Raw genomic sequence first — 14,996 nt, forward strand, 5'->3', positions numbered from 1 at the left:
AATTATGTAAGTATAGTTGCAAATACTCCACCTGTATCCACCAGGTATATACTTTTTGCATATACTTTTGGCTTTCTTTCCTTTTTTGAGTATAATCCATTAAATTATTAGTAACTGTACCAAGTGCATGAAGATGTGTTTGGCAAAACTCATCTCCTGCACAGAAAACAACTGGGGAGCGGGCAAAAGGTCGAATGCATATGGGGGAGATTCTGCTAGCCTGGGCCAGTTAGTGTCCAAAGTCCCGCTAGAAAAGGCGACACACAACTGTAGCAAAGAATGGATTTACTGCATGCAAAGCGCACAGAAAAAATCTCTTTATGCGAGTTTTCCTGCTATTCTGCTTCAAGTAACATAAACCAATTTAACACACATTGCTAGGTACTTTACTGAAAATACAAATATGCCGAACATGGGTAAAAATGGTGGGAGCTTCCCTTTAACCCACTGCTGTTATCTCTTAAGTTTTAAATTATGATGTACAGTAGCATTTTGTAATAATCGATCTTACGTGTCCTGCAAACAGTCCGCAGACTCCAATTATACAGAGAATATTGAACACAGCAGAGCCAACAATGGTTCCAACTCCCACGTCTCCTTTTGTAATAAATACTCCTGCAAGAGAAGGTTAAAAAATAATGATTTTTTTTTAATTTTAAGTAAAATGCATTTAATCAAAGTAACCTACCATACCAGTCCCTGTTTTCCAATGCTTGATATACACATATGATTACTAAAAGAAGACTATACAACACCAAGATTGTGTAAGGTAGTGCGTCATCTTTAATAACAGACAATTCCATAGTACCAGGAAATTAGTCTTGCAAAAATACACAGAAAAAAAACACCTGTTTTAACCATTTTTTTTTCTGTATTCCACTAATGTACTCTGGATGTGAGCTATTTAAATAGAAAAATAAACCCATTCTTATAAATATATATAGGTCATGCACTCACAAAGAAACTGTTCAAATCAGACTCCCCTTTATGTCATTGGTTCTAAAAAAGACAACAGAAATAAAAAAATATATGTATAATATACAATAAATACATCAAATTAAATTAAAAAAATGATAACAAATTTAAGAAACAGTTCAAAAATAAAAATAGTCCCAGAATGCTTTTCCCAAGTCCTCAGTCCTCAACACGTTTTGGCAAGTAAAGAAAATGCTTCTTTAGGAGGAGCATAGAGGTTACACATTGGGATTTTTTGGATTCCTCTTCATGAAATTTGGCACCGGCACTTTACACAGAAGACACTTTTCCGAAAAAGCACCTTAATGAGATATAGCACTTTATGAGCACTACAGCACTTTAAGGAAATCTCCAGAGCTGAACAGCTAACACATCAGGAGACAACTCTTCTCTTTATCTCACTGGCACATTATGGACAATGTGCTCAACTATCTGTAAGTGCATTGGATTTTATTATTTCACTTTCGATACTGTGCCATTGTTTTTTCCCTTTTATTGCCTTTTTCAGAACCCTTGGAATTGAGGGGAGTCTGATTTGAGCAGTTTCTTTGTGAGTACATGGCCTATATATCTTTTGCACATTGTTTTTATCACAATATTAGCTATACTATTGTATTTTTTTATTAACACCCCCCCCCATAATACTAGCACCCCTATGTGGATCTATATATCTTTCACAAACATGTAAAGTATTTTATATTTTTTCATTGTTGGTCTATATTATAAATACCTCACTTCCACTATCACATGATTTAAATCAACATCTGACACTTGCTTTATAAGTACATTGTTTTCACCTTGTTGACACTAATAGGTTGTTACTGAAACAAGTGTTTTGTAAATATTCTGTATAGTTTTTATTATTACCTTTTTAGTTATTAAGTGCCAGCAAAGTACACATCAATGTACAATTTGAATGGGGCAGATAACACATACATATCGAATATACATTAACAAATATACATTAATATATATACGCACACATCGGGAGAAGAGATTATGTGATTAAACGGTTAGAAGGAAGAGTATAATGACAGATCTACTAATGTTTATTCGCTTAACAAAGAAGTGAGTGCAATTACTATTTTATCTGAGAAACAGCACCTACATTTTTTTAGTTTTTAGTGTCCAAGGTAGCCTCCTCAACAATGAATGCCTTTTAAAGTACAAATAAATAAATAAATAAATTACCTCCAAGAAAAGCTGGAGCTGCAGAACAACACTTTCTTCCTGAGCTTTTTTTTCAAAACACTGACTGGCTGCTTCAAACAGCCAATCAGTAGCAAGAAAGTCCTCCCATTAAAAGAAATGCAGACTCTCTCTGTGCATTTACAAGAGGGACCACACAGCTATCCTATGCATTCATATTAACATAATTTTAATATATAAAAAAAGGATGCACCTCTAACCAAAACCAGTTTTAAAAACTATTACTCTTGTTTTGTTGTTGCTGTCCAGAATAAAATAAATTGTCTATAAATGGTCTCTTTAAATACTTAAGCCTTTGTATGTAAATACATATTTTTGTAAGTGCTACTTTACATTTCAATGGTGCGTTTTATGTATTTCTTTGATCTCTGTTATTTGTGCTAAGCCAAAATCTCTGTACTCAATTTACTTTCATTATGATTTAGCCAAGAAAGGGAATGTGACAAGCATGTATTATTGTTATCACAGCTAACATTGCAATGAGCAAAAAAGTTTTAGGATGTGATAAGAAGAATCTTGATCTGCACAGGGGATCCACACAAGCCACTGCCACTCTATACAGACAAGACATCATGTGACACCATGAAAACGTATGGATAGTTATCAGCATCATAATGTTGACTTTTAAAAAAGGTTGCCCTCCAGCTGTTAGACATGACTCAGAAATCTTTGAACACATGTTTTGCATTATCCACAGTGCTCCTGGAATCCTGCTAATCAATGCTCTTCCATTCAGAAGAAATGTGTAAAAAGGCGCATGGTTATATTATTTTTATTTCCACTTTTGTTGCCTATAAGTAATTTATTTGTATCTGAAGGCCGTGATATGTCAGCTGTATGGATTAGCCTTCCAACAAATTTTGGGCTTACAATTTGAACCTAAATGAGCCTGGGGTTTGCCTATTTTCAGATCAAAAAAGTAAAAACAACATGGCAGGCAAATTGTATACATAGGATCCATTCTTTTAATTTTCTTAAAGATGAAGATAACAGATGTGATCAAATCCAAACATGCTACTATCTGACAATGTTACATATTGAATACATAATACCGTACCTATGATGGATGTAAACAGCTCTGGAGCTGAACTTCCAGCAGCCATAAAAGTAGCACCAGCCACATCTTCACTGAGCTGCAGCCTCTGTAAAGACAAAAGTTACACCAAACCTTTGTTATTACACATCAAAACTTGCATGTCATTTTATTAAGAAAAAAAATAAAGCCTTATTCTAAGTTTTTTTGTGATTAACCCTTTAGTGGAAAGAAGAAAATTACAGATTTTCTAAGGTTTATTTGCTTAACATGTTAGAGAGCTCAGCTAAGTAGAACAACACTTTTAAAGTGTAACTTTGACCATATAATATTTCCTACATACATGCTAAACAGATACTTAAACATCTGGTGTTAAATACTTTAGCTGTATTTTAAATGTATTTGTAATGTCATTTCAAACATTACACAAACTGGGTATATGCAAATAAAAAAATAAATGGAAAACTCTGCCCTCGCTTGGCTTAATATTTAATAAAGTAAAGTCGTACTCACAGGAACAAATGGCTACACGTCTTTCATACCTGTGCTGGTCCTTACTCATACACTTGTATACCTGCATAGTACACTTACTGGGTTTAAACCCAATGAGCTGAATAGAGTTTTTCATACTTTAATAACAGAACAAAATGTGTTTTTTAAAACTAGTTGTCGTTAATTTAACTGTTCCACTTTCTTAATCATTGAACCCTCTTCTGAAGATGTCTCCTTTACTGCTGAATCCATGTGCAATAAACACATCAGTGGTCTAATAAAAACTGAAAGCGGAAGAGCATAAGAAATGTAAGTCTGTTGAGGTTATTTATCCCAGATAAAAATAACTAATTAAAGGTGTGTGGGATTTTAAACTAAACGCCAAACTGCTTGGTAGCCTCAAATTTCATCAAATCAGTACATGAAGTAATGGGGTCCAGGAATCCTATACTAGGGGATCTTCTTCAATATCTCAAGAATAAGTGTCAAACCTTGGGACTTCCATAATAATAACAAATGTAACACACAGTGGGGAAGACCAGGATGTAGCCCACTAGAGAAAATTGGTCTTGTGTTTTGTAGCTGGTAATGGTACAGTAGAAAATGAAATTGCCTTGGAGGAAACTGTAATTATATCTTATGAAAAAGAATCTGCTTCCAAATATAATACATGGTCGAGAACTCTCTGGTGAGAATCCTGAACAAGAATACTATAAAACATGCTGTATATGTTTTAAGATGTGGAGTCGATATTTATATATCTCATATATCCTAATTCTGTTCATATTCAGAAAAAGACTGATTGAATAACTTCTTATCATTCCCCTTTTATATATAAGTCCCCAAAATATAAATATACTGTGCAATATTCTACATGCTGTTTGAAATACTGGTAATATGTGTCTTTTGAAAGAAGGCAAGCAGAATACGATCTATAAGAAGATAAATTAATACAAAGTGTCTATTAAAAGGTGTTCAGGAATGCTAGTGTAGCCAAAGAAGTCTGTATTCCACTATATGTAAAAGCACCTGGTCCAGGTCAGAAACTATTTTGAACTGGCATGGAAGACAGCAACTTTTCAGGGTCACGTTAAGTCACGTGAATATGCAGTGCAACTGAGGCTGCTCATTAAGCGGGGATGGGAGGGAGGTGGGATGTATGTATATGTGTTTGTACATATGTATGTGAGCGTGGATGTGTAATTGTGTGTGTGAGAGAATGGATGTGTATGTATAAGTGTGTGTGTGAGCATGGATGTGTAATAGTATGTGTGTGTGTGTGTGAGCACGGATGTGTAATTGTTTGTGTGAGCAGGGATGTGTAATTGTGTGTGTGTGAGAATGGATGTATAAGTGGGGTGAGATGGCGTGTGTGTTAGAATGAATGTGTACATGTGTATTAGTGAGTAGGAGTAAATGTGTATAATTTGTATAAGTATGTTTACATATGTGTGCCAGAGTGTATATTAGAAGGGGGGGCAAGGGGCAATTATGGCAGAGGCCAGCAGTTGAAGTTTGGGGGCAACAGAATTCTCTAAAACAGGTTAAAATAGCAAGTACCACATGCAGAGCATATTATAGGAGCATTTAAAAACACACACTTAAAAAGTTAAAGCCATAGATAGGGTTAATAAATTACTGAAATTACACTAAATATTTTATTAAATAAGTAAACTTAAGTAGCTTTATAGAACGATACAGACTTAATCGAAAAAGCATTACAACTGGCTGTTTGTTGTGTAAGCACCACAAGGACTTTTTTTTTAAAGTATATGTAATAAAGGATTTCCACTTTCATTTCCTGTCTGCGGAGATGCTTTGTCTCAGCATGTTACTGACATTCCTTTCCTGATGGGCTGCTTATTTAACAGCATTTTTAAAAGCTAGTCTCAAGTGGGTTTCTCTAATTTTGGCTACTTCAACTAGACCCCTTGACAATGCTTCTTTCTGAATCTTTGGATCATTTGTACCTCTGTGTAGTGTTAGCTGCACGAAGACTATTGTCCATAACTCATTATTATTTCTCTCCCCGTGGTAACACCAATAGTTATGGTTTTAAGAATACCTGATTACCATATATCGGAACTCTTTGGGTTAAACCCAGAGTCTCGGGATGAAGTACCTGTTCTCCTGGTCACTTTCTGGTGCTGATGACCAAACCCACTCCTTCCCATTTTCCCATCTTGCTCCCTAACCCCTTAAGACTGTCTTGGTCTAGCCCGGCTCCTCTCAAAGCCACTCCACCTAAAGGGTGGACAGCACCAGGTAGCCTACTATGGGAAGTTCCCAGGTAGGGTAATTACATGCTGTTAAAACATTCTTGTCATTGTATGTCACTTCTCCCAAATAAAGCATTCAAGAATCTTTGTAGGGGAGCACCCAGCATCCTCAAAACCATAGAAGTTTAAAAATAAAGTTTGAATATTTTTTCACTACCATATGGAGTGTTAAAACATATGATATACAGTTTTTTTTTACACAGTGTTAATTAAGATTGTTTTTGATGATCAAGCAAATGTAATCATAATGAACATATACAGTATATATATGCAAATAAAAGAGTTTGAACCCCTATAGTGTTAAGAGTGTGTAAACAAAACCAAATATCCAGCTTTATCAAACAGGGAAGGGCAAATGAATGCCGTTTGTCAGAAGACAAAAAATACAGATGCAATTTTTAATTGTGGAAGAAAACACAGAGTTCTGTACAAATGAGTTAAATCTTACTAAATAATATATATTTATTAGGCCATGACAACTCCTACTACTCTACTGTGTTCTGCTTCTTCTGTATCCGTCAGGTGAGTCTGGCTTGTCCCATCCTATTGTGTTTCAAACTACAGTAATAACATATGCTTCATGAACTCTTGTATCCTTACACAAGAAGGAAAATGAAAGTATTATTTGTATCCTCCTAACATAGTATGGCATTTCTAAACTTTCAGGAGCGAAGATTATTCCAACAAGAAGCTCTAGAAGGGAAAAAATCATTTAGGTCATTTGAGAGTACACCTTTCTAGTGGAAACAACAAGAGTAAACACAATTAAGGAGTGTATTATGAACAAGCCTATCCCACAGAATAACCCATTATATTTACACAAAAATATTGTCAAGATGCCATTTGCATAATGCTCTATCTGCTCTAAAAGTATTATTTCCCAATTTATACTTACTTCAGAAATTTTTTCCAAGGACGGAACAAAGAAGTCATCACAGACAATAGCAAGAGCGTAGAACATATACATTGCCTGTGGGAATAAAAAAACAGACATAAATTAAAATGTAGTAGAGTTAGCTGTAATCAGTCAACACTGATCTACCAAAGCTTATATAATTCCACATATTTCCGATATATGAAAATGCTGATTTATTGTTGTGGATTAGAAGATAACTCTACTTAAATGTTGTTGGACGTCTTTTCACATTCTGTAGGAAAAAGAATGCACATATTAACAGAACAATGTGGTATAACTAGAAAAGTAAATTAAAAATATGGGTGTCCATATATACTCGTAACATACATAAATAGCAAAGATAACTAAGGTCGTCCCTGATGTACCTTGAAAGAATAACACCTGTATCTCATGTTTCCCCTCATGTTACTGAAAAAAGTGAACTAAAAAAAAGTATATATTGTACTCATCAAGGTAGCTAAAACTTGGTAGGTCATTGCTACAAACATGGGGCAACCTGACCAAGAGCACTGAACAAATAAATAGATTTGTCTTGAGTTGAGTCCTCACTATTGTTAAAAGAGGACTTTGCTCAGGAACGCAGTAAATATTCTGCTGAGACCTAGGTGGCCCTGACCAAGTTCCCAAATGAGTGAATTAGGGCCAGATTAATGTGTAATATTCACCTCTGTCTTTAGAAGACTCCTCTCAAGTCCCTCTATTCTAGGTGTTGCAAATGTTTGCAAATGAGTATGAGTGGAAAACAGGTTTATCAATTAAGTTGCTTCAGAACAATATCCCTAGCTCCAGATAATATATGTTACACAGTCCCTCACCTCCATTCTCATTCCACCTCAACCTTCTAACTCAGTTACATAAACAGATATCAATAGGTCAAATGCAGGGGAGACTGACCCATCGTGCAAGGACTGATGGCCCGTTCTCCAGTGGCGTACCTAGGGGTCTCTAGAGACAGACTATACAGTCCGCCGCTGGAGGAGCATGGATCCCCCTACTAACCAGACCAAAATCAAGGGAGTGGGAGGTTACTTATTTCAATTTATTTATTAAACACATGTTTAATGTTAAAGTGTGGGGAGGTGCCACATATAGGATCTGGCCCAAGTGCCAAGTACTCTAGGTTCGTCCCTGCACCAAGCAAATTTTGTTTCCTTCAAATGCGGTTCCCCCGGGCTGGGGAGCTGTCCGAAAACTATTACACCACTCCCACAGTATACTTTTATTAACTGTCCCTCCACCAATTAAACAGGTTTCCAAGAGTCTCCGATGCACAGGAAAGCTGAAACTCTAATGTGTAGCTATAAGTACTCTTCCTCTACCTCAAAATTAGTTTAGGGAGGGCTTAACCAGAAAGAGGTATGGTCATGACAGGGGCATGGCTAAGGAAGGGGCCATGACTTCTTGTTGACTGGGGCCCTGGATGGTTTAAGCCCATCCCTGGCCAAATGGTCACATAAAAAGTCTTGGAAAAGGCCCAAGCCACACATCGTAACACAAACATGTTCCAATTTGCCATTTGAAATGCTGCTGTCATTAGTGCACATGGAAACAGTACTGAATGGAACACAAAATGGTAATGGGCTCTGCAGATTTCCAATGTACGCAACTTGTGTGGTAGGTACACAAGTCATCCTCCTCTGCCATTTATGGTTCATACTCTGTTTTAGGTTCCCTTATAAGTTTAGTGTTTTGATTGTGTCTGAACATACAGGACCTTTACAAGGGACAAAAATGCAATGGGTCGTAGAACTAAAAAGTTGCAGATAGGCGGTACCTGCTCCACCAGATCACATGAGCAGGACATTAGTACTTTGGAGTAGAATGTCTTTGTGTAGAAAAATATCTAGTAACTTAACAGGAAAATAATATTAAGTACAGCAAATGTAAGCATATACCGTTAGTACACTACAGCTGGACTCAACTTCACATTTTTTATGAAGACCATTCTTTGTAGTTAACCCATACTGTGGCGTCAAATGAATTACATTTCACAGCTCCTCTCATGCTTTGTCATTTTGTATTATCAACTATAGAATATCTGTATTAATCTTATAATGTTACATTTTTCAATTGTTTCATATTGTGTTATGTGAGTTCTGTATCGTTAGAAACTGATAAATGTCCTTGTTCTGTAATGTCACAGAAAAGATTACAGAAAAGCAAATGGACAATGAAAATCACTCCTTTCAGATGATTTTCTTTTTTTTTTTGCTTTTTGGTATTTTTTTATATTTTGTGTCCAGCATGTGCAATTGATAGAGAGAAAAGGAAGAGATGATCCATAGCTTCACTTTGTACTAAATAAAAGTGTTTGTTGCCTCTAGGAAGTCTATTAAGTGAGGAATGTGTCCATCTATCAATGAAATAGATTTTTTTCTTTTTATATTTAAGATGACTCAGTGATTGTATTGAAGACTCAGTTTTATATGTTGTTTTTTAAGGGGACATTCCAGCCATCACATGCACTTGACTGCAAATGATAGCTGCCTAGTCCACCATATGCATTTGCACTCTTTTTAGATGTGTTCTGCCAAACATATTTCCCTGCATGTACTTTAATTTTACATTTTTGTTCCATTTTGGAAGGATGCTGTCACGACACAGCGTACAGAGGAGACTCCGTAGTCAGGTAGGACAGCAGGGAAGGTCCAGAGAGCCGAGGTCAGGATACCGGAGATCAGGATAAACGAGGAGCAAGCCGAGGTCAGGATACCGGAGAGCAGGATAAACGAGGAGCAAGCCGAGGTCAGGATACCAGAGATCAGGATAGTCAAAACAAGCCGAGGTCAAATACAGGAATCAAGCAGGAAAACGCTATCTGGGTGCTAGCACAGGGCATAGACGACCATCAGAAGGCGAAGTCTCAGAGTTCTGAAGTCTCTTATATAGGCACAGGAAGTTTAGGCACTAATTGGATGTTTCCCGCCAAATTTTCAAAGTGCCGTTACGTCACTTCCTGCGGCCATCTTGTGGTTGGCGATTTCGTAATCTTTCCATATAGGTCGAGGTAGTACCAGCCGGCGCCACTAGGTGGCGTGAAGCAGAACGAGTCAGGACTCCAGAGAAGGACGCGTCTCCCGGCTCCAGCTGCTGGGATCTTGTGCAGGTAAGTGGTCTCCCTCTTCCTCGCGGCAGCTGCGGCTGCTGTGTAGAAGCGGGAGGTCTCCCCCTTCTCCGCGGTGGCTGCGGTTGCTGGGTAGACGAGGGAGGTCTTCCCCTTCTGCGCGGTGGCTGTGGCTGGAGCTGCCGTGCGGAAGCAGGGGGTCTCCCTCTTCCTCGCGGCAGTTGCGGCTGGGACTGCCGTGCAGAGGCGGGGGGTCTCCCCCTTCTTCGCGGCGCTTGCTGCTGCTGATCCGAGGCGGGGGGTCTCCCCTCTCTTCGCGGCAGCAGCGGCCGCCGGACCGAAGCGGGGGGTCTCCCCCTACCTCGCGGCTGCTGACACGCGGCTGGAGCCGTAACAGTACCCCTCCTCAAAGGGGCGACCTCTGGGCGACCCCTGTTAGAGCAACTCTGCCCTCTAGCCAGGAATGCACGTACAAGGTGAGGAGCATGAAACCGAGCCTCCGGTACCCAGGAACGATCCTCTGGGCCAAGTCCCCTCCAATGAATCAGATATTGGAGACTCCCTTGTTGCTTGCGAGACTTCAGGATAGCTTGAGGAGTACGTCCAGAAATATCAGTGGCCGAAGTCTCCGAAACAGAGGATCTGGTCGAAAAGCGGTTGCAAACCAGCGGCTTCAATAGGGAGACATGGAAGACTCTAGGAATACGGAGTGTCCTAGGCAGAGAAAGTTCATAGGCGACAGGGTTCACCCGGCGGACAATCGAGAAAGGACCGATAAAACGTGGTGCCAGCTTCATGCTGGGTACTCTGAGTCGCAGGTACCTTGTAGACAACCACACTCTGTCCCCAGGAGAATAGGCAGGATTCCTAGAACGACGTTTGTTAGCTTGGAGTTCCTGTCTCTCACCCGCCAATTCTAGAGCCCTCCGCACCGAAGCCCACGTAGACTGGATAGTCACCAACCAATCCTCCAGTACTGGATCAGTAGAAGTAGGGAAGGCGCCAGGAAAGGGTTGAGGGTGAAGACCATACACACAATAGAAGGCGGATTCTCCAGTGGACTCTTGTACCGCATTATTGCGAGCAAATTCAGCCAATGGCAACAGGTCAACCCAATCGTCCTGATGATGGTTAATGAATATGCGCAGGTACTGTTCGAGGTGCTGGTTAGCCCTCTCTGCTGCGCCGTTGGACTGTGGGTGGTATGCGGAGGAAAAGGCCAGGGTGACACCCAAGGCTCTAGTGAACTCGCGCCAAAAACGTGCAATAAACTGAGTGCCACGGTCGGAGACAATCTCAGTAGGGACTCCATGGAGGCGGACGATCTCCCGCATGAATAAGTCAGCCAACACCGAAGCCGTGGGTAGTCTCCTCAAGGGTATCATATGCGCCATCTTAGAAAAGCGATCGACGATCATGAGGATGACAGTATATCCCTTGGAGTTGGGTAAATCCACGATAAAGTCCATGGCAAGGTGAGTCCAGGGCCTTGAAGGACGAGGTAATGGATGGAGCAGCCCAGCAGGGAGATTTCTAGAAGACTTGTTGGCAGCACACTTGAGACAGGAGCGGACAAACAGGGCAGTATCCCTGCTCCATTCTGGCCACCAAAATGTCCTGGACACGAGGTCCTTGGTTCGTGCTAGCCCAGGATGGCCTGCAGTTCTGGAGCCATGGGACAGACGAAGCACATGGGTACGGAGGTTAGCAGGAACAAAAAGTTTCCCAACCGGCAACGACGCTGGAGCTTGGGCTTGTAAACCAGAAATGCGATCAAGCAAGGGAGTCCGGCAACGAAGGTGTAGCGCAGCGAGAACCTTGGCAGTAGGTATAATGGGCTCAGGCGCACGACCCTCCTCCTCTGGAAGCACATGTATCCGGGAGAGGGCATCAGCCTTGACATTCTTGGAACCCGGACGATAAGTCAATACGAATGAGAATCGGGAGAGAAACAAAGCCCATCTGGCCTGTCGAGGGTTTAGGCACTTGGCATTCTCTATGTACTGAAGGTTCTTGTGGTCCGTTAGAATCAATGTAGGAATCTGCACACCCTCCAGTAGATGACGCCACTCCTCCAGTGCCAGGATTACAGCCAGCAGCTCCTTGTTCCCCACATCATAGTTCCTCTCTGCTGGGGAGAATCTTCTGGAGAAGAATCCGCACGGATGGAGAGGACCACTGTATGAGATTCTCTGGGACAGGACAGCCCCGACTCCGGCTTCAGATGCATCGACCTCCAGAACAAATGGCAACCGAGGATCAGGATGACGCAACACAGGAGCGGTGGTAAATTTAGTCTTGAGCCGGGAAAAAGCGGAAATGGCCTCAGGAGACCACTCCAGGGTGTTAGCCCCTTTCTTAGTAAGGGACGTTAAAGGAGCCGCAACCTTGGAGTAGTCACGGATGAATCGTCTGTAATAGTTCGCAAACCCCAGAAAACGCTGCAGGGGTTTCAGGCCCAAAGGTTGAGGCCAGTCTCTGATGGCTTGGACCTTGGATGGGTCCATCTCGAAACCAGAGGGTGTAATGACGTATCCCAGGAATGTCACCCTCTGGATCTCAAACTCACATTTCTCGAGTTTAGCATATAGTCCATGGAGCCGTAGTCGGGACAAAACGCGAGCAACCTGGGTACGATGAGACTGCAAATCCGAAGAGTATATCAGAATGTCATCCAGGTACACCACTACAAACTGTTGGAGAAAGTCCCGGAGGCAATCATTGATGAATTCTTGGAAGACTGCCGGGGCGTTGCACAGCCCAAACGGCATAACAGTATATTCGTAATGTCCCGAACGAGTATTGAAGGCAGTCTTCCATTCGTCGTCCGCACGGATCCGGACGAGATTGTACGCACCCCGGAGATCCAGCTTGGTGTAAATAGTGGCCCCACGTAGCCTATCGAAAAGTTCAGAGATTAGGGGAATAGGGTATGTGTTACGCCTGGTGATCCTGTTTAGCCCACGATAATCAATGCAGGGACGAAGCTCCCCGTTCTTCTTTTTTACGAAGAAGAAACCTGCGCCCGCAGGGGAGACAGAGCGGCGGATAAATCCTCGGCGAAGATTCTCCTCTATATATGATTCCATAGCTTGGGTCTCCGGAATGGAGAGTGGGTAAACCCGCCCCCGGGGTGGCATGGTCCCAGGAAGCAAGTCAATAGGGCAGTCATAAGGCCTGTGTGGTGGTAGCTTCTCAGCCTCCTTCTTATCGAAGACGTCCGCGAAATCCCGGTACTGTGCAGGCAGAGAGGAGGTCTCCCTCGAAGAGGCTGTAACTGTGGCATGCTTAAGAGGGGTGAGGCAATGTGCTTTACAGGACGCACTCCAGGCCGTGATCTGAGTCGTAGTCCAATCAATAGCAGGATTATGTACTTGTAACCACGGAAATCCCAAAATAATGGGAATGGAGGGTGAGCGGATGACGAGAAGTTGCAATCGTTCCTTGTGTACGATCCCGACGGCAAGGTTGAGTGGGGCTGTAGAGCGAGAAATCTGGTCAGGATGAAGCGGTCTGCCATCAATAGCCTCAACAGCTAATGGTGCGGGCAGGGATAGGGTGGGAATGCGTTGCTGCTCACAAAACACTGAATCAATAAAGTTGCCGGCAGCGCCGGAGTCCAGGAAAGCCTCAGTGTCAACGAATCCAGCATCCCAGACCAGACGGACCGGAACAGTCATGCGGGTGGTGAACCCGTCGGGGGAATAGTTTACCACACCTATGGTAGGTTCCCCTGGCCTACCTAGGTGCGGGCGTTTCCCGGCCTGCTAGGACAGTGTCCGATGAAATGACCCGAGAGTCCGCAGTAAAAGCATAATCCCTCCCGTCTCCGCCTGTTCCTCTCTCGTTCGTAACCCGAGTGGCTCCCAACTGCATGGGTTCGTCAGACGGTTCATTCGAGGGTTCGGCAGATGAAAACTGAGGCGAGAAGCGTGTAGTAGATCTCCCACCCTTGTCGCTTGACTTCAGACTCTCACGTTGGGCTTGTCTTTGGCGGAGACGCAGATCAATCTGGGAAACATACGAAATCACGGAGTCTAGCTCCATGGGTAAGTCTCTGGCAGCAGTCTCGTCCTTGAGGGTCTCAGAAAGTCCATTCAGGAAGGCAGCCACTAATGCCTCATTAGTCCAGTTCACCTCTCCCATCAGGGTCCGGAACTCAATAGCGTACTCCAGAAGCGGACGGGAACCCTGACGGATGGTGAAGAGCGAATTAGAAGCAGTGGCCCTTCTACCTGGAGTATCAAATGCGGCACGTAGACTGGAAACAAATTCGGCATAGGAGCGCACTGCAGAGACGTTCCTCTCCCAAAGCGGTGAAGCCCATGCCAAGGCTTTATCCGTAAGGAGTGAAATGATGTATCCCACCTTGGCACGCTCAGTGGGAAAGGCATAAGGAGACAGTTCGAAGTGTATCTCACACTGATTCAGGAAACCTCGACAGGTTGCAGGATCACCATTGTAGCGTTGGGGTGGAGGCAAGTGAGCAGGAACCGTGGCTACTGGTAACGGTGGTGGAGTAGGAGCCGCCACAGGTTGAGGTGCTTGCTGCGCAGGATCAGTACGCTGAAGCAAGGTCTGAAGGGCTTGAGCGAATTGATCCAGACGGTGATCCATCTCGTCAAGTCGAGCCTCAGTGGACCCTTGTCCTACCGAAGCGGGTCTCATGATGGCCTTCTGATTCTGTCACGACACAGCGTACAGAGGAGACTCCGTAGTCAGGTAGGACAGCAGGGAAGGTCCAGAGAGCCGAGGTCAGGATACCGGAGATCAGGATAAACGAGGAGCAAGCCGAGGTCAGGATACCGGAGAGCAGGATAAACGAGGAGCAAGCCGAGGTCAGGATACCAGAGATCAGGATAGTCAAAACAAGCCGAGGTCAAATACAGGAATCAAGCAGGAAAACGCTATCTGGGTGCTAGCACAGGGCATAGACGACCATCAGAAGGCGAAGTCTCAGAGTTCTGAAGTCTCTTATATAGGCACAGGAAGTTTAGGCACTAATTGGATGTTTCCCGCCAAATTTTC

General features: G+C 42.5%; 1 protein-coding gene across 1 annotated transcript in view; it reads right to left on the reverse strand.

The window, feature by feature from the left end:
• The window catches only part of SLC24A3 (solute carrier family 24 member 3), a 140,217-nt gene that overhangs the window by 35,090 nt on the left and 90,131 nt on the right, over window positions 1-14,996 (reverse strand). Inside the window, exons 4-6 of the mRNA XM_053458817.1 lie at window positions 6,884-6,958; window positions 3,242-3,326; window positions 512-615 (exon numbers count right to left, since the gene is read on the reverse strand). Coding sequence (XP_053314792.1) covers window positions 512-615; window positions 3,242-3,326; window positions 6,884-6,958 — 264 coding nt within the window. The remainder of the gene's footprint in view (window positions 1-511; window positions 616-3,241; window positions 3,327-6,883; window positions 6,959-14,996) is intronic.

This window comes from Spea bombifrons, chromosome 3 (genome assembly GCF_027358695.1).
Source record: "Spea bombifrons isolate aSpeBom1 chromosome 3, aSpeBom1.2.pri, whole genome shotgun sequence".
Lineage (NCBI taxonomy): Eukaryota > Metazoa > Chordata > Amphibia > Anura > Pelobatidae > Spea > Spea bombifrons.